At 27.7% G+C, this 23,932-nt stretch overlaps 11 protein-coding genes across 11 annotated transcripts; 5 read left to right on the forward strand and 6 right to left on the reverse strand.

The window, feature by feature from the left end:
- Nucleotides 1-174: 174 nt before the first annotated feature.
- T552_02819 (hypothetical protein) lies at nucleotides 175-2,342 on the reverse strand. Its single transcript, XM_018371348.1, has 9 exons — nucleotides 2,297-2,342; nucleotides 2,107-2,244; nucleotides 1,912-2,060; nucleotides 1,288-1,865; nucleotides 978-1,237; nucleotides 632-936; nucleotides 470-581; nucleotides 326-428; nucleotides 175-281 (listed from the first exon to the last, which is right to left on the reverse strand). Exons 1-9 carry the CDS (start codon nucleotides 2,317-2,319, stop codon nucleotides 219-221), a joined length of 1,731 nt encoding a protein of 576 aa, XP_018224782.1. The 5' UTR covers nucleotides 2,320-2,342; the 3' UTR covers nucleotides 175-218.
- Nucleotides 2,343-2,489: 147 nt separating this feature from the next.
- On the forward strand, nucleotides 2,490-3,557 carry T552_02820 (SBDS family rRNA metabolism protein; the record flags this gene model as incomplete). The annotated part of the gene is made up of 8 exons (XM_018371349.1): nucleotides 2,490-2,504; nucleotides 2,553-2,569; nucleotides 2,613-2,657; nucleotides 2,704-2,754; nucleotides 2,798-2,927; nucleotides 2,971-3,171; nucleotides 3,221-3,403; nucleotides 3,444-3,557. 8 exons carry the CDS (start codon nucleotides 2,490-2,492, stop codon nucleotides 3,555-3,557), a joined length of 756 nt encoding a protein of 251 aa, XP_018224783.1.
- A 470-nt stretch (nucleotides 3,558-4,027) lies between these two features.
- On the reverse strand, nucleotides 4,028-6,091 carry T552_02821 (hypothetical protein). The gene is made up of 7 exons (XM_018371350.1): nucleotides 5,617-6,091; nucleotides 5,437-5,563; nucleotides 5,008-5,394; nucleotides 4,739-4,965; nucleotides 4,434-4,687; nucleotides 4,241-4,386; nucleotides 4,028-4,194 (listed from the first exon to the last, which is right to left on the reverse strand). Exons 1-7 carry the CDS (start codon nucleotides 6,043-6,045, stop codon nucleotides 4,073-4,075), a joined length of 1,692 nt encoding a protein of 563 aa, XP_018224784.1. The 5' UTR covers nucleotides 6,046-6,091; the 3' UTR covers nucleotides 4,028-4,072.
- Nucleotides 6,092-6,211: 120 nt separating this feature from the next.
- T552_02822 (hypothetical protein) lies at nucleotides 6,212-8,250 on the forward strand. Its single transcript, XM_018371351.1, has 9 exons — nucleotides 6,212-6,327; nucleotides 6,385-6,437; nucleotides 6,526-6,744; nucleotides 6,814-6,981; nucleotides 7,061-7,201; nucleotides 7,246-7,422; nucleotides 7,479-7,880; nucleotides 7,922-8,155; nucleotides 8,205-8,250. The coding sequence occupies exons 1-9, from the start codon at nucleotides 6,268-6,270 to the stop codon at nucleotides 8,227-8,229; spliced, it is 1,479 nt and encodes a 492-aa protein (XP_018224785.1). The 5' UTR covers nucleotides 6,212-6,267; the 3' UTR covers nucleotides 8,230-8,250.
- Nucleotides 8,251-10,106: 1,856 nt separating this feature from the next.
- On the reverse strand, nucleotides 10,107-12,344 carry T552_02823 (hypothetical protein). The gene is made up of 8 exons (XM_018371352.1): nucleotides 11,770-12,344; nucleotides 11,610-11,726; nucleotides 11,497-11,567; nucleotides 11,225-11,449; nucleotides 10,908-11,175; nucleotides 10,685-10,865; nucleotides 10,515-10,644; nucleotides 10,107-10,467 (listed from the first exon to the last, which is right to left on the reverse strand). Exons 1-8 carry the CDS (start codon nucleotides 12,262-12,264, stop codon nucleotides 10,149-10,151), a joined length of 1,806 nt encoding a protein of 601 aa, XP_018224786.1. The 5' UTR covers nucleotides 12,265-12,344; the 3' UTR covers nucleotides 10,107-10,148.
- A 194-nt stretch (nucleotides 12,345-12,538) lies between these two features.
- On the forward strand, nucleotides 12,539-14,266 carry T552_02824 (phosphatidylinositol N-acetylglucosaminyltransferase gpi3 subunit). Its single transcript, XM_018371353.1, has 8 exons — nucleotides 12,539-12,597; nucleotides 12,640-12,705; nucleotides 12,750-12,870; nucleotides 12,919-13,187; nucleotides 13,232-13,347; nucleotides 13,392-13,606; nucleotides 13,653-13,821; nucleotides 13,871-14,266. Exons 1-8 carry the CDS (start codon nucleotides 12,581-12,583, stop codon nucleotides 14,218-14,220), a joined length of 1,323 nt encoding a protein of 440 aa, XP_018224787.1. The 5' UTR covers nucleotides 12,539-12,580; the 3' UTR covers nucleotides 14,221-14,266.
- A 31-nt stretch (nucleotides 14,267-14,297) lies between these two features.
- Nucleotides 14,298-16,805, forward strand: T552_02825 (hypothetical protein). The gene is made up of 11 exons (XM_018371354.1): nucleotides 14,298-14,365; nucleotides 14,414-14,495; nucleotides 14,547-14,655; nucleotides 14,697-14,811; nucleotides 14,854-14,906; nucleotides 14,953-15,039; nucleotides 15,087-15,258; nucleotides 15,302-15,611; nucleotides 15,660-16,013; nucleotides 16,056-16,270; nucleotides 16,313-16,805. The coding sequence occupies exons 1-11, from the start codon at nucleotides 14,339-14,341 to the stop codon at nucleotides 16,757-16,759; spliced, it is 1,971 nt and encodes a 656-aa protein (XP_018224788.1). The 5' UTR covers nucleotides 14,298-14,338; the 3' UTR covers nucleotides 16,760-16,805.
- A 394-nt stretch (nucleotides 16,806-17,199) lies between these two features.
- T552_02826 (hypothetical protein) lies at nucleotides 17,200-17,779 on the reverse strand. The gene is made up of 4 exons (XM_018371355.1): nucleotides 17,612-17,779; nucleotides 17,427-17,569; nucleotides 17,326-17,380; nucleotides 17,200-17,282 (listed from the first exon to the last, which is right to left on the reverse strand). Exons 1-4 carry the CDS (start codon nucleotides 17,731-17,733, stop codon nucleotides 17,246-17,248), a joined length of 357 nt encoding a protein of 118 aa, XP_018224789.1. The 5' UTR covers nucleotides 17,734-17,779; the 3' UTR covers nucleotides 17,200-17,245.
- A 478-nt stretch (nucleotides 17,780-18,257) lies between these two features.
- T552_02827 (hypothetical protein) lies at nucleotides 18,258-22,040 on the reverse strand (the record flags this gene model as incomplete). The annotated part of the gene is made up of 5 exons (XM_018371356.1): nucleotides 18,258-20,813; nucleotides 20,862-21,284; nucleotides 21,326-21,629; nucleotides 21,680-21,897; nucleotides 21,939-22,040. 5 exons carry the CDS (start codon nucleotides 22,038-22,040, stop codon nucleotides 18,258-18,260), a joined length of 3,603 nt encoding a protein of 1,200 aa, XP_018224790.1.
- Nucleotides 22,041-22,121: 81 nt separating this feature from the next.
- T552_02828 (hypothetical protein) lies at nucleotides 22,122-22,741 on the forward strand. Its single transcript, XM_018371357.1, has 4 exons — nucleotides 22,122-22,182; nucleotides 22,223-22,342; nucleotides 22,391-22,455; nucleotides 22,503-22,741. Exons 1-4 carry the CDS (start codon nucleotides 22,168-22,170, stop codon nucleotides 22,693-22,695), a joined length of 393 nt encoding a protein of 130 aa, XP_018224791.1. The 5' UTR covers nucleotides 22,122-22,167; the 3' UTR covers nucleotides 22,696-22,741.
- Nucleotides 22,742-23,125: 384 nt separating this feature from the next.
- T552_02829 (hypothetical protein) lies at nucleotides 23,126-23,908 on the reverse strand. Its single transcript, XM_018371358.1, has one exon. The coding sequence runs from the start codon at nucleotides 23,861-23,863 to the stop codon at nucleotides 23,171-23,173; it is 693 nt and encodes a 230-aa protein (XP_018224792.1). The 5' UTR covers nucleotides 23,864-23,908; the 3' UTR covers nucleotides 23,126-23,170.
- Between the last annotated feature and the right edge of the window lie 24 nt (nucleotides 23,909-23,932).

The raw sequence follows: 23,932 nt of genomic DNA on the forward strand, positions 1-23,932 counted from the left end.
TATGTAAAAAACATATATTTAGTTTAGTTCAATTTCATATGTTCTTTATATAAAGAAACCTATGAATTTAAGATTTTTTAAAAGGCTATAAGGATAGAAATCAAAAGGGGCTATAGTTTTAAATAATACCAATCTTATGGTACCTTAATCGGATACGTTTTACCTATAATTTGACTAAAAAGCCATATTAAATAGATAAAATCTTTTATAAAAAAAGATCAAGCACGAATAGAAACAGTAGATTCCATTTTGACTGCTTTATCAGGAGATTCAGAAATGTTCTAACCTTTATCAGTCTACATAGATATATAAATTTAAAACAAACATCTTTTTTTTCATCAGACAGCAACTTTCTTTTCTTAATTTTTTTTAAAGTTCGAACGGGTCGCTGTTCTCCTTCTACAAAAACATTATCAGGCAAATCAAAGCTAAAAAATGTCAGTTTTACATAAAGAAAAATTCAACTAACTTCCTAATATTTTTGATAACAACATTCATAGATTCGATATTATATTTATCCCATTTTCTACACATTTCATAAAATTCCTGAGATGGCCAAGAAATATCTAATTTCTTAGAACCTATGTAATACGTTTAAATAATGAAATTCATAATTAAGTTTAATTTTTACCATCTTTTTTATCAACTTCTAATCCAATATACCAAGTTGTCGTATAAACCAATATTAAATTATTTTGCATATTTTTTATATCCTGATTAGATATACTTTCCATCTCTTTCGCTGTTTGCTGCATATTTATATTTTCCATTTTAGTAGCTGTTAATTCACCACGAGCAACGCCATTAGCCTCTTCTTCTGTTTTGCAATAATGCACTAAATCGGTGCTTTTATTAAAAGGATGAGCAAGTTTAATTTCATCTACATATTCAAGTCTTAATACTAATTGGCGTACCTTTGATTCTACTAAACCAGACCTTAAAAATATTAATAAGAATAACAATAAGCTTCTTAAAACCATTTAAGTTGAGTTTCCGCATTCTTTGACGCGGCTATAATTACCAGATAATATTTATATTGATGAAAAAATGTATGTTTTGCAAATAACTTTGACCAAGGAAGAGATCCAATTAGAATTTTATCAGCAATATCACCAGCACGATTCATCTCATTAATAATCACTTTTTGAGTTGATTCTGTTATATTATGAGTTGAACACATAGATGGATATGCTGGTGTAATAATAGGCATACGATGTGCTTGATCTCCCTTATATATCTAAAAAATCGTTTAAGAAAATATTAATATAATGAAAATTATATATATACTTTTGGATTCCATACACGCACTTGAAGTGGACCATCTTCTATGGGTTTTAATAAAACCGGTTGAGGCCATTTCCATTGTGATAGAATTCGAAAGAATTTTGCAACAACCACTGCAGAAACTGCATTAGGATATAATTGACAAATTCTTGCCACAAGCATAGCCCATGCTACTCCACCCGGAAAACCCATAACATTTGAATAAATTGCTCGTTCTTGTGCCCAAAGTTTTATAGCTCTCAATGCATGTTTAAAAATAGTAGGGTTAGGAACTAGTCTCAAAATTTCATCTGTAACTCTTGTTCCATTTAATGATAAAACACATCTCTCTTCAACATTCTTCAACAAATTATTATCCTCAAGTGTAAGATCCATAGGAACTTGAGAAAGTGCTAATCTAGCAAAAATAAGATCAATAGGTATACCACAAAATTTAAATTTTATAATAGGAACATAGGCATCCGGAACCGCCGTTATCTCCGTCGCTTCTGGTCTATTCCTAAGAATTTGTTCAAAGTCTTTAAAAAAGTTTTCTCGTGTAACATGTTTTGGTACAACCATTAATGTATCAATATCAGACCCTCAAAAAACATAAATCCTATTACATACATTCTAATCTCTCTTTACCTGGACTGTAAACTCCCAGGCGATAACTTCCATATGTAAATATTTTACCACCTGCATCACGTGCCATATTCTCTGTCATATGCTTATCTAAGCTTACTTTATACACAAACTCCAGCGTAATCTTCTGCAGCTCTCCCAAAACTCTAGCCCTGATAATATTTTACTTCTTATTTCCTTATATTAATCTATTAAAACCTCTTATTTGATTCTTCTGCTGATTCAAAGTTCTTTCTTCGCTTTAACTCATCAATTAATGCCCCATTAATTACAATTTCTTGCTCCGTAGGTCCTGCCATTGATACTGGAGGCGTTACGCCCCATTGTCTCCCATTTCTACTCATAAATTATCCTTTAATCTTGATCCATATTTATACGAATATCTTACAATGTTAATCCTGCTGTATTCATCCGTTTTTCCCCGTTTAAAAGCCTAATTACACTAATAACCTGCCTCTACCGTCCTGAATAATGTATCCCAGTGAAATATCTGTGCTTTTCCCTTATTTTTACCTATAAAATTCATCTTTTTCCCTTCCGAATGGGCCGTTAAAATTTTTGACGTTCTTAAATATAAAAAAATGGTAATTAATCAGGTATTATTAAGATTTATTACTAGAAATAAGGTTCTAATTAAGTTTTAGCCTTCAAATCTTATCAAGTAATACTATATTTATTGATTTTCATAATATAAATTAATATAGATTAACCAATGTGTCAGTTGTAAGGTTAAAAAAAGAAGGAAAACGGTAAGAATAAGGAGTATTTAAGGGTATAAATAGCTTAAGAATCAAGATTTGAGATTGCATGTTATAAAAACAAAGTAGTTGAATGGCGCAATGGAATGTAAGTTAATAGTCAATATATATAAATATCGAAAAAAATACAGTGAAAAGGATATTGATGAGGTTCTACAAACTAATAGTGTATTTACAAATGTATCTAAAGGTCAAATTGCGTGTATGGAAGATTTAAAAAAAATTTTTAAAACAGAGGATATAAATGAGATATTATATGAGGTAGTTGGATAATATGTATATATGATGATATGGAGGGTATAAGATACTTAATAAGGGAGAGATGCAAGTAGGGGAGAAGGAGCGAATGTATCAGATTGAAAATGTGTATAAAGATATTGTTCGAACAATAGTAGATAAATGTGTTAATCCGACGACAAAGAAGGCGTATACGACATATATGATTGAGAATGCACTTAAGAATATTGGGTTTAGTGTAAAATTGAATAAAAATGTTAAATCTCAGGTGAACTGATATAATTTTGTTAATAGGAGGAATATTTAATTTATTTAAGGCATTAGATGCAATTAAACAATTAAAAAAGAGGAATGTTATTCCTATAGAACGTGCAAGAATGCGTATTCGCATAGTTATTCCGTCAGAAAAAAACGTAGTGTTAAAAGAGGAATTAAAGCAATTAATGACAGTAGTTATGGATGAAGAAAGAAGTCAAGAATTTCATACTGTAAATATTATTGTTTATTTTGTATTTAATAGTTTTTTTTTATTATTTTTAGATTGCATATATTGATCCTGGAGATTATAGACGTATTATAAATATTGTTAGACATGGAAGTGATGATAAAGGTTGTGTTGAAGTTTTGGATTTAAAAGAAATAATTGACGACTAAATCTTTTATTATTTTTTATATTTAATATTGATGTATGTATATATATGTATATAATATACTTTTATCATATTTAGATGTAGAGAAATATAGATTAATTTTTGATGATAAGGAGAAACAATAATAAATAAAGTATTTTACATTTTATTATGAGAGATCTATTTATAAATAATTATATTCACATGAAAAATTTAGATTTTTGAAAAAAGTTATAAAAGAAATATTTTTAAAATGTATAATTTTGATTCTGTACTTAAGAAAATGTCTAATATATCAAAATCTTTACTAAGATTCTTATAAAGATTTATAATGGCTCATAATTTAGAAAAATAGAATAACTTTTAAATTGTATAAAAAACTTTATATTGTTTTAACAAAAAATAATTTAAATAAAAACTAAAGGCAAATAGTTAAAAAAGGAAGATTTAGGTGTACATATTTGATAATTTTCCTTAATTTAATTTTGAATGCATAGAATAACTATCAAAATTGTATAAATAAATATTTGGTAATTAAAATTAATTCTCAAATGCATAATCACCACTTAACCATCTTAAATACATTTCAAAATTGTACTCTGGTTGCGTTTCACCAACAGAATGTCCTGCATCACGTACTCGAAGCAATGTTAATCCGGAATCTTAATTACTTATTAGATATACTAAACAATATTATCCAAAACTTACGATGTTTAACTTGTCCTGCAATCGTCCCTTTTAATTTATTTCCTAATTTTCTTTTGAGAGACCATGGTCTAAAGCTTTGATTATTAAATTCTTCAGTATGATTCCATTTCATTTCATGAACCCATGAAGAAACTCCATACCAATTACTAATTTTAATAAGTAAAATATAACATTTTATTTTTCTATTTCATACCAAATAATATCTTGATCTCCGGCAAAAACCAACACCTTAATATTATCATCAAGTAATGATTTAACAAAAGGAACAACTGATTGTGCTTGTTCTCCTTTTTTCAAGAAAGCCATCGTTATATTATAATTACAAAGAGAATATCTAGATGTAGCATTAAAAAAAACTTTTTTATCATTTACAAATTTAATAAAATTCGCAAATTGATTCTCTACAGTACTAAACTTGAGACGACGATCATATAAATCTATTCCTGCCTAATAATAAATTAATTATTTTGCCAAAATTATTTTTTTTTGTTTATTTACAGTTATAAATGGTTCCAAAAGATGAATATTGCAATATCTAATAGAAGATGAACATGTACATTCAGATTCCATATAATCTAAACAAAATTCTAGGAAATTAAGACATTTATCCACATAACCTCTCATAGTATCACAAACACTTGAAGGTAATAATCCCCCCCATAGTTTACTACATCCAACATAATAAAAATATGCAAATTGATTATATGGATCCACATATCCATTTCCTATGAAATTTAAAATAAATTTCATAATATCATAAAATTTACCTATCATAACTGTTTTAAGATTGATATCTGGAAACTTATCTATTTTTTCAGGAATATCTGAAAGGTCTAATGGTTTATGTTTATATTCCATTATTTCTGCTGCAAATATTGGAATAAAATGACCAGCATAACTTTCCCCAGCTAAATGAAAATCTAAATGAGAGTATTGAGGAAATGCTGTAAAAAATAAAACCATAAATATATAAAAATTCCATGATGATTCTGCTAGCAACGATATATCTTTATCGTCTTCGTTATATGAAAATCCTGCGCCTGCCGGTTGATCCAGAAAAATTAATGATGAACGATGATTCCATGACCATGGATTATAATAAATACTACCATCTTCTAAATCATATTTTGATGGCCCCAATGCAAAAAACATCCCTTCAAATTTTAATTCTTATTTTTAATCAATTTTTTATATACCAAAAAACGATGAACATCCCGGTCCACCATTTAACCATAATATAAGAGGATCTTTCATGGGATCCGATCTTGATTCAAGAAAATAATAATATAAATATCTCTTTTGAAATTGTATATATCCAGAATACTATATTTTTCTTCTTAAAAAAAATACTTTTTTCTCTTCATATATATATATACCTGTGTAACCACATCTAAAATAGGATCATTAACCTTTCTTACATGAAGTTTATATTCAGGAATCGATTTTTTTTCAATAACTTTCCATTCATTAAGAAGTGAAAGCTTCGTTTCCACATATTCTTTAGCTACCATCCTTATATCTACCTCTTCATCATGAAAAATAGATGAATAATATTCTTCTGCCCATTTCTGAATATCGTTCGCATCTTTAGTAAATCCAGAAAGCATATCAATAAGTTTTATCATTTTAGCATTAGAATATTTAGAAATTCCTTCATTTAATTCTTCATAATATTCGGGTTCTCCTCTTTCTACTCTTTCTATTTTTTCTACCGTTTCTATTGTATTAACACCGCTTAACCCAGCAAAAATAATACAAAATAACACTAATAATAACTTTTTTCCCTGTAAAATACCCTTTTCCATACTTTTCTTAACTTTTCTTAACCTTTCTTAACTTTTTATTAACTTTTTCTTAACTTTTTATTAAAAAAACAAGATTTCTTAACTTTTTCTTAAAAAAACCTTATTTTTATGTGCATAAGGCAACATCGGAATAAGCGGATTTTTAACATGTTATTAAGAAATAACTTAAGAATTGTTAAAAACTTACGAGTTTCTTAAGAAAAAAGTTAAATTCTTAATAACATGTCAGATATTATTGATGTTGAAGCTTTAGTTGAAGCTCCATATCAGAAAAATAGAGAGGTAAGGAATATTAACAAGTATTAAGATGACATTAGAATAAGATTAATAAGATATTAGGGAGGACAAAGGAATGGAGAAAGAGAAAGAAGAGGAGCAGTAGAAAGTGAAGGGTAAAATAAATATTAATATAAATAATAAATATTAATATAAATAATAAATAAATATTAAATAAATAAAATAAATATTAATATAAATTAGAAAAAGAAAAAGATCCAGATCAAGAGGTCGTAATAGATCAAATAGTAGAGAAAAAAGTAGAAGAAATAGAAGAGATGACTATGATGAACATAGATATAAAGATTATGAATATAATAGAGAAGGAGGTAAACAGAGGAGGTCACGTGACGACGAGGAAGAATGTAAAGGATATCAAAGAAGTCGATCAAGAGAATCTAAAAAGAGCCGACAAAGTGTTAGGTAGTTTTTAAGAATGATTTTTATTTTTAAAAATCATTTTTTTATACATTTTTAAACAAGGATGAGTAGGGAAGAGTCGCCGAAATTAACAGAGGATGAAAGGGATAGAAGAACAGTATTTGTACAACAATTAGCGGCAAGATTACGTACTCGAGAGTTAATAGCATTTTTTGAAAAAGTAGGGCCGGTGCGAGATGCACAAGTAGTTAAAGATCGAGTGAGTGGAAGATCTAAAGGGTATAGTAATATATATATATATATTTATTTATATTTATATATATATATATGATAGAAGAAATATTTAAGTAATATATAGAGTTGGTTATGTGGAGTTTCGAGAGGAAGAATCGGTTCATAAAGCGATTAATATGACGGGACAGAGACTTTTGGGTATTCCTATTATAGTGCAACTTACAGAAGCAGAAAAAAACAGACAAGCAAAAGCAGATGCGATGATGTTAGAGAAATTAAGTGTATTTATATGTATTAATAATTTTTTAGAAGTACAGGAGGACGTCAGGGTGATGCACCATTTCATCGACTTTATGTAGGAAATATCCATTTTAATTTAACAGAAGATGATTTGAGACAAATTTTTGAGCCATTTGGAGAGCTTGAATTTGTTCAATTGCAAAAAGAACATGATACAGGAAGAAGTCGAGGATATGGATTTGTCCAGTATGTTTTATTGAAGAATGTATTGTATATATATTGAATTAATGATTTATATAAAGATATAGAGATCCGGCACAAGCTAGAGATGCATTAGAAAAAATGAATGGATTTGAGTTAGCAGGGCGTGCTATTCGTGTAGGTCTTGGAAATGATAAATTTATCCCAGAAACGTCATCAGTTTTAGCACGTTTTTCAGGATTTACAGGGTCAGCATTTGAAAATAAAAGTCGAGGTGGTACAGAACGTATTGGAGGCCCTAGAGATGGTTCTAGTAGTATTAGTTTGGATGATAATGAAGCAGGAGGTGTTTCTTTTAATAACATTTCACGAGATGCTTTAATGAAAAAACTTGCAAGAGAAGAAGGAAAAGAATCTATTGGAGTAATACCACCTAAACCGGTTCCAAGTGTTCAAATGACTAGTCGATGTGTTCTTCTTAAAAATATGTTTAATCCACAAGAGTATATATTTGTTTTAAAATCTATATCTAATTTTTTTTCAGAGAAAGTGGGGATAACTGGGTTCGTGAACTTGAAGATGACGTAAAAGCTGAATGTGAAAACAAATATGGCAAAGTTCTACATATACATGTCGAGGAAAATAGTCCGGGTGAAGTTTATATAAAATTCGACAATGTAGTTGCAGGAGAAAGAGCTATTCAAGGATTAAATGGTCGATGGTTCGGTGGAAGGACAATTAGTGCAAGTTTTCTTATCGACGCCGTATATACAGCAAAGTAAGTATCATCAGATTTCTAATTTAACAAGAAATTCTAAATATTCAAGGTTTCCAAAAACAAAAAATTTATAATAAGGGTAAATTCATTCATATACACAATCTAATCTTATTTTTAACTTTTTAATAAACAGTCAAATCATATTATCCGTTTAATACATATAATCATTTTTGACAAATATTTAAGATCATATTAACATTAGATATTTCATTTATTAATAAATACTAAGTCATATGGACATTTTTTCGTAACTATTTCTATTTAACCTTTTTTTTTCTTTATAGTATTAATCCTTTTTTTAAAAATATATTAATGTGATCTTGATAATTTCTAGTATTTTTTATGTATCAATGATGGCTTATGGTATATATTTCTGTAATACAAAAATAACATAATACTATATAAATATAGACAATAAATTGCGACTAAAAATTGTAATCTAGATAGGCCCAATATTTTAAAGTTATAATATGTTCCACAATTCTTCTAATATCATATGGTTTAAATTCATATATAGTCATGAAAACTTAAATATTTTAAAAAACATACTTGTTACAATAACATAAAAATACAATAACATAAAAATTAAGAAATCTTTTAAATAAATAATAATATTTTCTCATTTCTTTAATAAAATAATTAAAAAAGAATTGTACAATTATGTATATTAATATTAATTAAAAGTATATATGTTAATTTAGTTATAACAGCTAATGATAAAATTGGCATATTGATAGTTTCTAGATAAAAAGCAAAAATTTTAAAAGTTTTGATAATTAATATAATGAAAATGAAAATATTATATCTTTAAAGATTTTAAGAAAAATCAAAAAATGATATAAAAAAATATGTAAAATAAAAAAACATTTAAGACTTAATAAAGTACAATTCTGAATATTTTTTCATTATTTTTAATGTGAAAATATCTTTAAATTTTAAATATTGATTAACTTTAATAATTATCATTGTAAAGATACATACTAGTTAAAATTTAATTAAAAAGAAGTGCTTAATAATTTTTACCAATGATCAGTGTTAATTTATATGAATCTAGTTATTTATATTTTATGTATTTAAAAATTATTTTAATGATCAAATATATAATAAATTATCTAAAAACATAGAAATAGTCTTTATAGAGATGAAATTTCACTTTTTATTGAGTATGTTTAATGTCTATAACATTGACAGTTATTTCAAAAAAAGTAATAATTGAAGAAATAAAATAGTTAATATTGAATAATAGTACTTATTAGTATTATCAGTTTATCATACTAATATTATGTATATGTATCTATTTCAAAATATAAATTTAATAATATTTTCAATTTAACAAAACAGAAAATATCCAAAATAGCACTTTTTCTAGTATAAATATGCATTGAGTAGCCAAGTAAGAATTATATAATTATTATTACCATGCAAAGATGTATTATTTTTGTTAAAACAAAAGAAAATTCAGATTCAAATTCCCTTATTAGTATATGTATAAACATAGATTTATTCGATCAGATTTCAAACATAGACCAAACAAAGATTCGTTTTTTTCTTTTAAAACAAAATAATATTAAATGTTGCCCAATAATTTGCCCATACTAATAAAAAACTACTGCATAACCTTAATTTAAGAGATATATTTCTTAACTTCAATAACACAATATTCGTTTCTTTAGAATACCAAAGATCAAAAAGTTATAAATCAAAAATCATTTTAGTCACTAATTTTAAAATAAAATCGATAGTTCAAAGTAGAACATTAATTAAAAATATCCTTTTTTCAAACGCCTAAAAGATAAATAAGAAAAATTCGTATTTATATCCAATAAATGGTTAAATGAATTATAAATCATTTATATATTTAAATGTCATATAAATAAAACATTATTCTCATAATATATTATCCCTAAAAATAACCACATTAATTATAATTAATAAGTTTTAAATGAATTCACCTTTTTTTATTAACTACAGATTTTAAAATTTATTTAATCAACTAATCATTTCCTTTAATGCATTTTTTTAATTTTTTTAAAGCTAACTTGTAAGCCATTGTATATTCATTAGTAAAGATAGTCTCTGACATTTTCTCATATATGACTTCAGTTTTACGACCAACATTTTTTAGTATCTTATGAATCTTTTTAGATTCAAATTCTTGATATAATGTCCACGCTTCTCCCGTTTTTCCTGCTCTAGCTGTACGACCAATACGATGAATATATTGTCTTGATGTTTGAGGGATGTCATAATTAATAACATGAAAAACTTGCGGCAGGTCAATTCCTCTTGCAATAAGATCAGAACATATAAATCTAGTAAATAATCAGATCTATTTTATCTTAAATATTTTAAATCTTACATTTTTGTATCCCCATTTTTAAATCTTTCTAAAGCTATATTTCTTTGTTTTTTTGGAACTTCGCTTGTAAATAATCCAAATAATTCAACTGAATCAAATGATTTAGATATAAATTCAGAATCCAATTTATCTGAATTTAAATTAATTATATCTTTTAATAATATTATTACCTGAAATTGAATCCAATGACTCAGATGTAAGATTTTGATGAATTAAATTCAATAATATACAAAGCCGTGAAGCAGACTCATTAGATTTAGTAAAACATAACACTCCTTCCATTTCTCGTGATTTTATTAAATGATATAAATATAATGGTTTAGCATTAGATTCTACTAAAATGACATATTCCTAAAACATTTTAATTTATACAATACTTATTCTTTTACTTACTGTTAAAGTCGGAGGAACAAAAAATGCTGATATATCATTATTTTGCAAAAATGTTTTCGTTTTAAAAAAATGTTGATCTAAATTAGACTTTGAGTCTTGAATAAGAATCAACTGAGGGTTTCGTAACCGTAAACTCGCTATCTTTTCAGGATTACATGTTAATGTCGCAGAAAAAATAAACTTTTGAAGACTACAACGCTTTTTTTCCATAGAAATATCATCTTTAAATATTAATTTAAGAGAATCATTAACTGCATCTGGAAGATCTCTATAGTAATAAATATTATTATTGGCATTAAATAAACATTGTAATATACTCTACAGTTTTATAATGAGAATCTTTATAAGACTTGGATAATTCAATTTCATTCATAAGAATTTCAATCCAATTTTGAAATTTTTGACTAAGTAGACGATCCGCCTCATCAATAATTAAATATTTTAAATGCTGTAATGAAAAATTACGAGTATGTTGAATATGATCCACAAGTCTTCCTGGTGTACATATCAGAATATCAACTAAACTTTGTCCCCCTGAAAAACTATTCAATTTAATCTAATATACAATTTATACATATAAATAATATACCAATGATCTAAATCTCCAACAAGTTTAGATTGTTCATTCATAAACGATCTTTGTCCCGTACTTATCCCAATCTTCTTCTCATTAATTCACATATCATAAATACATTTAAATACCTTTAATCCACTTCCACCTATACAATATTCAAAGCATTCTCTAACTTGATAAACTAATTCTTTCGTAGGAACTATTACAATACATCGTAAACGCACTATTTTCCTTTTCGAAAGCATCTATTTTCCTAAGTTCTTATCATAAAACTAAGAAAAAAAAAACTTGTACAACAGGAATCGTATATGCAAGAGTTTTTCCACTTCCTGTAACCGCACTAATAAAAAAATCTCCTTTAACACCACATGGATCATTCAACATTATTTCAAGCATCACCACTTGCACCGGAAATAACTCTATATAGTTTCTGCATCGCAATCGTTCCTTAAACTCTTTATCTAAATGTATTGATTCTTCTTCAACAGATATTCTTAAATCTGGCCCAATTTTTCTCGGATAAGAAACCCATTTAGGCAAAAAATCTAGATAACATTCTAGATCCGAATTATCTTCCTTTTTTTCCCCATAATCCTTTTCAATTTCCTCGTCAATTTCATCATCAAATATTTCCTTAGTTTTTGCTCTATCTCCACCATTTTCCCTCCTTTTTTCCCCAGATTTTTCATTCAATTCATCAAATATAGGCTCGAAACTCTCATAATACTCCTTTTCACAACGTTTAACCTTCTTTCTCTTCCTTTCTCTCTGATCATTCATCATACATACATATTTCCCTAGAAATAGCTCCAAACCTCCTCGTTTTTTCGGGTTTTTTCGAGCCCCCTCTTATTCCCTACGTTTACACCATTTAATATACTGTTTTCCTCTTGTTTAAACCCGTATTCCTCCTTATTTTTCATTTCTTCTATATCTTACCTTTTTTTTGACGTCTAAAGCTTCTCCATCGATAATTTCTTAACCAATTTACTTAACCTCTTAAGAAAATCCAAGTTTTTCTTAAGAATACTTAAGAAACCTTCTTAATGAATCAAAGATTATCTTAAGAATAAACAGTATTTTCTTAAGAATTTTTAAGATGCCTTATAATATTGCGTAAGTTGTTAAGAATTAAGATTAAAGAACTAATAAGTCAAGAATGGTGTCAGATTTCTTTTTCCCGCAGCCAGGAGGGATTGAATCACATATTTACCAGCTTTCACAGTGTGTTTGAATGATTTTTTTGTTAAAAAAGTAAAGATTTATAGGAAATTACTTGATCGAGGGCATAAAGTGATTATTATTACACATGCGTACAATGATAGAATGGGAATACGATATTCAGGAAACGGAGTAAAGGTGTATTATGTGCCTTTCTTTGTTATTTATGTATAATATTATATATAAGAAGAAAAAAGAAGATTAATATATATGAAGAGAGAATCGACGTTTCCGTTGATATATTCGTTTTTTCCGTTATTTAGGAACATTGTTATACGTGAGGAGATTGATGTTATTCATGGACATGCATCTTTATCTTCATTTTGTCATGAAGCGATTTTACATGCAAGAACAATGGGTATTAGGACATGTTTTACAGATCATTCGTTATTTGGATTCGCAGATGCAGTTTCTATTTTTACTAATAAGCTTCTTAAGTTTACTCTAAGTGATATTGATCATGTAATATGTGTTTCGCATACATGGTATAGAATGTTATAAATATGTAACAAAAAAGTGATTAGTATAGTAAGGAAAATACAGTGCTTAGGGCAGCATTGGATCCTCATATGGTCAGTGTGATACCTAATGCTATAGTGGCGGAAAATTTTTCACCAGATCCTAATAAAGCATCTCAAGATACAAGTAGTTTGGATTAAATAATGATATTTTTAAATAATTTATATTAGTAACTATTGTTGTTGTTTCAAGACTATTTTATAATAAGGGAGTCGATCTTTTAATTGCTACAATTCCTAGAATTTGTTCATTATATTCAGATGTTAAATTTATTATTGCAGGATCAGGACCAAAAGCAATAGATATAGAACAGATGAGGGAAAAATATATGCTTCAAGATAGAGTGGAAATGCTTGGCTCAATTCGTCATGAAGATGTTCGAGATGTAACAATATTTAAATATTCGTTTTCTTTCAATATTAATTTTATAGGTTATGGTTCGAGGACATATCTATCTTCATCCTAGTCTTACTGAAGCATTTGGAACAGTATTAGTAGAAGCAGCAAGTTGTGGTCTTTATGTTGTTTGTACACGTGTTGGCGGTGTTCCTGAAGTTTTACCCCCACATATGACAATTTTTTCTGAACCAGAAGAAGATGGTTTAATTTAATCTTATATTATATTTATATTTTAACCCTATTTATACAGATCTTGTTTCTGCAACTTCTAGAGCAATCGATGCATTAAAAGAAAAACGAATTCGCACTGATACTTTTCATAACGAAATTAAAACAATGTATTCTTGGACTGATGTTGCTGAAAGAACTGAACGTGTCTACGATTGTATATGTTCAACTGATGTTCATCCTTTAATTGATAGATTAAAAAAATATTACGGTTGCGGTATGTGGGCTGGAAAGCTTTTTTGCTTTCTAGTTGCCATTGACTATTTATTACTTGTTATTTTATGTTGGATTCTACCTGACGCAAACATAGACAGAGTTGATCCACTTTTATTAAAAAAAAAAAAGAAATCTTTGGACAAAAAGAAAAACTAAGGCTATCTATTTCTTTATTTATTATCAATATTTACTAATATTTTATTAATATATTCTATTTAATATTTAGTCTACATATAAAAATTTCAGGTCTTCGACAATATTCTTAACAGCTATAATGTCTCAATATAACTATGACGAAGAGGTTTTATTAATAAATATGTATAAAACATGACTAATATTAATTTTTTAGGGACATTTCTTCCCATTTGTTGTTCTTACTTTCTTAATTATTATTTTAATTCCTATTACAATTTCATTTTTATATGTTGAATGTTAGTTTAAGAAATTATGAGCTTTATAAGGCACGGATTTATTATATTTAGACAAGAAGGACAAGAAATATTGTTGTTTATGTGATTTCTGCAAAGAAAAAAACAAAATTTTGCGTGAATATAGAAAAAGAACCATTTTGAAGCCAAGAATATCAAAAAAGTGAGATTGTAACAGTTATTATTATTATATTAATGGTTTAGAGTTGTCTTTATATTAGCAGGATGGTGTCTTGTTGGTTATATTATTTATAAAATATTATTAATTAAAGTTGAACATAAAATTTGGGATCCATATGAGATTTTAGGGATATCTATGGTAAATTGGATTAACTTAGATTATAAGGCTAATTTCTTTTAGTCTGCTACTGAAAAAGAGATAAGAAAACAGTATAAGAAGCTATCATTAAAATTGTAATATATTTTTTATTTTGAATGATACTAATATAGAAAAATATAGACATCCGGATAAAGTTATTTTGAATAAAACACAAACTCGTGAATCAGTTGAATCATTATATATTGAAATAACTAAAGCGTATAAAGCGTTCGTAGTGCTAGTTAAATGATTTGAGTTACTTATTATAATGTTAGTTTAACAGACGATGATGTTAGGAGAAATTATATTGAATATGGACATCCAGATGGTAAACAGGATTTTTCAATTGGGATAGCGCTTCCAAAATGGATTGTTGAAACTAAAAATAATTATTATGTTTTAGGTGCATATGCAATTGCATTTGGCTTCGCTCTTCCATACTTTGTTGTATATAAATACAGATTGTCAGATAGCATGCTAAAGTTGTTAGGGAAAATGGTGGTATGGGAATAAATTGTACACTAAGGAAGGGATTCATACTAAAAGTGCAGAAAGATTTTTCAAAGGAGTTGAAGAAATCATGGTACCAGGAAAAGCAGAGTTATTAATTTCTCAAAGTCAAGAATATAAATTTTTAACTGGATTTGAAGATGAACTTAAAGCTATTGAACAAAAGATATTACAGAAAGACAGCAAATATTTGTTACATAAACAAAAAGATTTATCTTATCGAAAAACTTATTTATTACTTTATGCTCATTTTCACCGTATTAATCTTCAGTCTCTTAAACTGAAAAAAGGTTAGATAAATAAGACTAATATATAATATATGTATATTAATTTTTAAGAACAAGTTTCTTTACTTGAGTCAATACTGGCACTTCATGCAGGATTATTATCTATCTCTTTGATTTATGGCTTTTTGCAGCCAATAATTTATATTATGGAATTGTCACAAAACATCATTCAAGGCATTCCTTCTAGTGGGTCTCCATTATTACAGCTTCCTTATATATCAAAAAAAATTGCTAAAGGAATACTTGAAAAAATCGGGTATCCTATAACTCTTCAACAATTCATGAAAATTCCAGAAGAGAAAAGGAGAAGTTTGTTATCATCATATACTGACAAAGAATATTCTCTAATTATGGATGTTGCATCTAAAATTCCTATTCTTGATATTGTTGATTCATCTTTTAAAGGTATAAGAGTCTTTTTTTTTGATTTAATAATAATAGAAATAGTTACTGAGAGTGATATTATTTCTCCGGATTCTATTGTTCAATTCACTTTTAGAGCTAGATGTATTTTTCTAGGAGATGACGCTAAGGCTATTGAATCTGAATTTGAAAATAAGCCGGACAATGAGAATGAATTAGATCCACTATTAGAGTATAAAAAAAAGAAAAATGTCGAAGATTCAGTTGTTTCATATGCACATCTTCCGTTCTATCCCAAAGTATTTGCATTAATTTTATTTTTTTATTTTTAATATTTCCAGGAACATAAACCAAAATGGTGGGTTTTTTTGATAGATATTAAACACGATCGAATTGTTGTACCTCCTATTTCTATAACAGATATTGGTAAAAGTATTCGTACTTTTCAAATATCTTTTCAAGCTCCATCTCAGACTGGTCTTTATACATTCCAAATTCAAGTAAAATCAGATACATATATTGGAACAGATTTCAGAAAGAGCGTTGAATTTAGAGTAGATGAAAACACTACATCAAAAAACTCTACAGTTATAAATAATATATCTCAAAAAAAGAAATTGAAAAATTTACATAAAGATATAAAAAAAAATCATGTATTACAAGAGGAGGCGGCTAAAAAGAGCTCTACAGATAGTTCTTATGAAAGTAGTTTTGATGAATATGATACAGATAATGATTATCATAATAGCACAAGCGATAGCAGTAGCGACAGTGATGCAATTAATTAAAATAGTCGAGAAAACCCCCTATCATTCAAAGAGTAATTTAATAGTTAAGACAGAAAATGGAATGTGTTTGCATTACATTTTATTAACGAAAAAATACTTTACCTAATGAATTAGGTACCGGCTTATCATATATTTTTACCTAAGCGATATTTGCATTGCAACAACTTCATATGGCTATTATAGCCCTAATGGTTTATTTATTTGAACTCTCAAGGAATGAGTGTAATATAATATTTAAAAACAAACAAGTATTGATATAAATTTGAAGGCAACTATTTGTAACATTAATTCAACCTATTGATTTACTTAATTTACAGGAAGTTTTTTTCTTTTTCAATAAAATAATAATAATAACCTAAGAGAATAATTTTGCAACCCATGCGTTTAATTATTATGTAAAGTTTTTACGGCTAAAAGATAAACATTTTCGCCAGCCCATGAACACATCAATATCATTTATTATAATATTTGCCGTTTGTAACAACGTTACATTACTACACAGCCTTGAAAAAGTTTACGGTTACTTCATAATTATTAGATCAATTGCAAAATATTAGTTCACATACTTAGGTTTCGGCGTGCTTTCTTGAACCCCTTCATTATTGTTTGCGTCTGAAGAGCCTAAATATATATATATATATAATAACAAAAATAATATAGAACTTACCTTGAGAATTTTCTTGAGTACTACTACCTGATGATTCATTACCGGAATCTGGATCGAGGTTGCCTTGTGCATGAAGACTTAAACATGACGTAAGCCCAGAAACAATTCCAGGAAGTTGTTCTGCAACTTCATTTATTGTTTCACTTTATAAAATCAGTCAAGTGAGTGGTTTATAAAATTCTTACCCCACTGTTTTTACAGCACTTTCGCTTTTATGAGAGATAGAAAAAGAGCTAGGAAGAATAAAAGTCAAGAGAGATACAATGCAACCAGGAATCGAGCACTTGGTTTCTGAAATAACGTCCATTTGATAGACTTAATAGAAGGCAGAGACGCAAAACAATATAGAAGAGATCAGAATAAAGAGAGAGATCAACTGCGGTTAAAAAGGGTGACAGAAGGCATTGATGCATAAAGATTTTGTTATTCCCGGAAATATAGTAGTTTCCAGCCACCTAATTTGGTAAAAAACTGATATTGATATATGTGCATTAAGATAATAGAAAGAAATAAAGTAATACTGAGAGTATTGAGTTGAAATAATATTTCCTTGAAAACCATATAGAAATAGATGTAAATATTATATAAAGATTGTGCTTCTTTTTTTTCTTAAATTAATGACCAAATATTTATTTAATTTATCAATGACGATGTGCATAAAGTAAGATAACATTGCATAAAAAAGTCGTTGAAATAATAAAAGCCATAATGAAAAAAGACCAATGAATAGTTTAAATCGTATTTCTTTATTGTTAATTGATTTTTGTTTTCATATGTTGCAGTATATAGTTGATGTATGATTCATAATATATATATAATATATTTATAATATTATCTTCTCCGAAGCCTACTTTTGGGTGCAGCTATTTTTCTGCCAGGTACAGAACTTTGTGGCGTCCCAAAGGTAAATACAAAAGGATTTGAGACAGTTGCATTTGAATCTTGTGACATTGTGTTTTGAAATTGATTAAATGAAAAATTCATATTTGTTGTTTGTGTTTGTGTTTGTTGTTGACCAGGTTGAAACTGAGAAAAGTTTCCTGATGTGTAATTATTTGCCCCAAAATTAAAGGATGGAACTGTTTGAAGATTCGAAGATCCAGTCGTCGAGCTGCCAAATATAAAAGGTGCTGATGGAGTAGATGAAGTAGAGGAAGAAGTATTATTTAAATTAAATGTAAATTCATGAGTAGCTGTTTTGTCTTTATCTCCTTTGAATTGAAAAACAGAAGAATTATTTGGTGTATTTTGAAAAAAGAATGTATTTGGTGCAGATTGATCAAACGAAAACTCTTTTTTTGGTTGATCTAATGATCCAAAAGAGAAAACAGGAGTTGGTGCCATAGAAAAAGTAGAAAGTGCAGGCTGTTTATTTTGTTCAAGTGAGAAAGATGTAGTTGAAGTCTGATTTAATTCTGAATTTGTTGACTTTGGCTGATTTAATTGAGTAAAATTAAATTCAGGTTTATCATTAGAGGGAACATTTTTCTGTTCTTCATTAGTTGTATTTACTTGAGTAGTTTGTTTTTCTTGTGAAGAAAAACTATTCAATGATCCAAAAAAAGAGAAAGGAGCAAGAGTCTGAGGTTTATTTTCAGTCGAATTAAACAAATTTGTATTTTGAGAAGTTGAAAATTCCACAGGTTTACTTATCGAGAAAGATGGTTCTAATAATACTTTTGTATTATTATCATGAAATTGTGGTAAAGTTTTCTGTTCAACATTTTGAGGAGAAGAGATTGATGGTTTTACTAAAGGAATTTGCGAAGAATTTGTGTCTGTTTTTGTATTTTCTAATATAGGAAAATTGCCAGATATTTCTTTGTGTTTTAAAGTATTCCCATTATCATCTAATTTTAAAGTATTCCTATTATCATCTAATTTTAAAGGTTCTTGGACTTTAGGTATATCTTTTTGATTTGATGAATTTGATTCATTTTTCTGAAATTTGAAGATATTCTTTGTATCTGAAATAGGCATTGCAAAATTAAGTGTAGGAGTTTGAGATTGAAATTTCACTTCCTTTTTTTCAGGAGAAGAATCCATTTCCATAATCGTATCTGCCGGTTTAAAAGCTGAAATTCGATTTTTTGTAGCGTCTTGAGACGTCTGGAATTCATTCATATTTACAGAAAAAACAGGTAGTGATTTCTCTGGACAAGCACTTTCCTTTTCATTATTAATTTTCGAAACATCTGTTGCTTTATTAGAATTAGATGTAAAACCCCCTAATTCTGGACCAGAAAATGTTGTATTTTGTGATTTTGTGTCAATTTCTTTAACACCAGAGAATTGAATAGGTGTAATAGTTTTTATCTCCGCCTTTTCGTTATTTGAAGAATCATGATTTTTTTGTACATTTATATCAAAAGAAAATTGCTGATTTGAGTTAAAAATAGATTTCTCTATTTTCTTCTCAACAGTATGATTCTCTTTATCAATATTAGACAAAAATGAAATATTATTTGTATGATCTGAGCTATGTTGAGATTTTATAGTATTAGGATCTTGCTCTTTTGAAATTGTAAAATTATCAGACCCTGAATCTTTCTGCTGATCTAATCCATCCTTTTTTAATGTCATGCATGTAGCATTTGTATTAAATCGCTGTATTTTGGATTCATCATCATTATTTTTTTCAATAGGAAATACAAAATTAGAATTTTTTTGTTCTGAACTCAATTTAGAATCACCAATATTATGTTTATTAGAAGATGTTTGTTTAATTTTTAAAGATGATTCTGATGAAATTGATTTTTCCGAATCATCTATGCTTGAGCACTGCGATTCAGTTGTATCGACACTAACATGTTTTTTCAAAAGTGGTACTCGTGGACGAAAATATGGTTGTTGATAGTCTGAATTACGTTTTTGTGAATCGCACACAGATTCTTTATAATCTACTTGATTTGTTTCATCTTTATTTTTCCTCTTTTTAAATAATATTGTGGTATCATCTATGTCATTATAAGGACCAAACATCTCTTCTAAATCCTCTTCTAATGCTGAAAAATAGCCAGGTCTCTTCCGTTTAACCTGATTATTTACAAAAAAAGAATGGTTTTGAGAATTAGATTCACATAAAGATAAATTAGGATTCTTATTTGATTCTAAATTACTTTTATTCTTGATATTTTCAGAATCATTATTTTTTTGAGCATTGTGGTATGAAATTGACTTATCTTCTATAGCTTGAACTTTTTGATGTTTTGCCGTGACATTAACTGATTGACCATCCGATTTCTCTTTTTGCAATAAATTCTTTTTACTATTTGACAATAAAAGACTATATGATTTACTTCGTCTATGGCTTATTTCTGTTTTTTGTATATCACTATAACTCGGAATTTCACAATTTTCGGACGTCTTTCTTTGTTTTATATTTTCCTTTTAAACTAATTTAGAATAATGTATTTTCTAAAAAAAATATATTACCGATGTTCTTAAATCTTCAATATTATTTGTTTTAAAATTATTTATACTGCACACTGAATTATGCTTTGCATTGTTAAATCTATTATAATGATTTTTCCTTCTTTCTGGTATTTGAATTAACTTCCTTTCTTTTTTGATACAATTAAATGCCATATTATCAAATTCCGTACCAAACGTTCTTGTTTGTACATTAGTATTTAAATTTCTTACTGGCATCTCTTGATTCATATACATCAATTTACTTTTATGAAGTTGCTGTTCTGTCATATTGTTTTTTAATAATATTTCCTGCCGACAAATTTCACGCCATGCTGTAAGAATTCCTGTAGATGAATTTTTTGGCAATTGAACACAATCAAATGTCAAATAATTATTTAAAACATTCTTTTTCTGCTGTTTTTTAAAATTTCTTGTTTCAGAATACTATTTATATCAATTTGTTAAACTTAATATATCATATATACCAAATGACATGGAGAAATTTTAGTATTTTTAACATTTGATAAATTTTTTTCTGATCCATATCCTAAATACGATTCTAAAACTCCTTCTTTCTTAACATAACCAGAGCTTTGTGTTTTTTCAAATTCCCTTCTATCCTCTCCAAAATTATTTGATCCAAATTGTCCCTGTCTATTTACAAAAAATTCATTTGATACACTGGGTTCATTAATAAACCCTTCTAATACAATATCCTCTATATACCCTTCGTTTTTATATCCTTTTTGACCCTCTTTTTCCCTAAAATGTTGCACACGTACTGTATGTCTATATATATATTAATATTCTTCTTTTTTTCTCGTTTTTTCGATCCATACGGCGTATATCCAAGCAAATATGGCGTCCGTGACTCACATAACATACGTTCTTCCCCCGTAACCCTCTTATCTCCCGATTCATTTCCTTCAAATTCTTCTTTATCTCTTTCCCATTCTTCCGACCCCGTTTTACCAAAGATAGACATATAAGTCCAATTAACCGTTGATATGATCTTAGCAACAACTCCTCCAACCGCGTTCTTAAGCAAACCATCAACCTAAACTCATTAAATATATCCAGATTAATCTTTAATAAAACATTTTCATCTGCCGGCTGCTCTTTACTCTTTTTTCTCACTTTAAAATATGCGTTAAACCTTTTATTATCCTTTTCTAGTCTTGTCTTAAGAACTGGTCCCATTCTTAACACTTTATCTTAACATTTTGCTTAATTTCTTAACCTCTTTCTTAACTTTTATTAAAAATCGTAGAAATTTTTTAATCAAAGGTTAAGAAATTATTAAAAAAGTTAAGAAATTGAATTAAAAATGATGAATCGGATGGTAAGAAAGGTTAATTTCTTAAGAAATTCTTACTTTTAAGCTTGACAGGGCGGACGAGACAGATGCAGAGGTTAATTGGGAAGATCAGTGCAAAATCAATACGTTTAGCAAGTTAAACCAGCGTTTACAGTATAGAAAAGGGTATTTAAAGGAGAAAAAAGTATGTAATTATGGGTAAAAGTGGAGTTATTTAAGTAGGAAATAAAAGCTTGAAAAAGAGAGTATTGAGGATATAACGGAGGAACTTGAATTAATGGATGGAGGGAGTTTTTTGTAGGGAGGAATAATATAAAGATATGAAGTATCTGATAATATACAAGTTATAAAATAGGAGATGCATTTGTTATGTTACCGATGGAAGAGGTAGAGGAGAGATTGGAGAAGAATTTAAGTGAAGTGGATAAAAATGTGGAAGAATTAGAGAAGGAAATATCAGAATTAGATTGTTCTATGGAGGAATTAAAATCAGATCTTTATAAGAAATTTGGAAAGGCCATTAATCTTGAAACATAAGGAATTTTATATTAAAAAGGTTGTTAATACGAGAATAAATGGAGTATCGATAATTTAATATGAATACCAATAAATAGCAAATATAGTGAAAAAATAGAAGAAGACAAAGAAGATATAGAAGATATATTATGTAATATAAAGGGTTATTTTGTTTTTTTTTCTAGTTAAATTTGATAATATGTTTTTAAAATGAAAAAAAAGGGTAATATATATGAGCAATCGAAGGAGATGGCTCAATTGGAATATAATATAATTAATTATCTTTTTAAAAAGAATTTTCAAGTTAAATTGTGATATTTTATGTATATATTTAAAAACAAAAGAGACAAAACGATTTATATACTTTCTAAATGTTAAAATGAAACTATAAATCAAAAAATCAAACATGTTCAAATATTAATTATATGAAAAAAATCCAGAACTCTTTTTTTTTGTGATATTTAGTAATGAAATGCTGTCAAATATGAAATGAAAATTATTCAGAATTAGCGAATACCAATGGAACTAAATTATCGGAAACGACTTGCTCTTTAAATTTTAATCCACCATTAGACCTTCTTCGTGCATTAATGAACCACATATTAAGTTGATTTATTTTCAGCCCCGTAAGACGACAAAGTAAGCGTTTTTCATCCTTATTAGGATATGGATAAGAAATATGCTCAAGAAACCAATCTTTCAACAATCTCGTCCTATTTTCTGGATGATGTGAACCATGTTTCGGCCCTGAACTATTCGAAATCGTCGATAATGGAAGTTTGTTCGTTTTAGAAATACTTGAAACTAAATCACACTGATATCTTTGCGATGCTAATGATATCTCTGAAAATACATTTCGACATAAATCTGACAAATATGCTATCTGAATAGATAAATGATAAATCCCTGATACAATAATAGATTCCGATGAATCAAACATTCTCTCTATCTTAAGCTCTCCAATCAATTTTAACACTTCTTTTAATCTATTAACCGTCTCCGATAATTCTTTATTATTCTGTCCGTGACATGAATAAAGCAAATCATCTCTAATATCAATAACTTGATTAATTAACTTCAAAAACATTTGTCGTCTAAACATTAATCTCTCAATCTCCCTTTCTGACTTAGAAAACGTCTCTTCATCCATCATTTCCCCACAAAAAACATCATATACCTCCTCTGACATATTATACTCTCTTTTCCCTATAGCAATTCCTTTATATTTTCTCTATATTTTTCTTTATAAATTCCTGTA

Source organism: Pneumocystis carinii (assembly GCF_001477545.1).
Source record: "Pneumocystis carinii B80 chromosome Unknown supercont1.13, whole genome shotgun sequence".
Taxonomy (NCBI): domain Eukaryota; kingdom Fungi; phylum Ascomycota; class Pneumocystomycetes; order Pneumocystales; family Pneumocystaceae; genus Pneumocystis; species Pneumocystis carinii.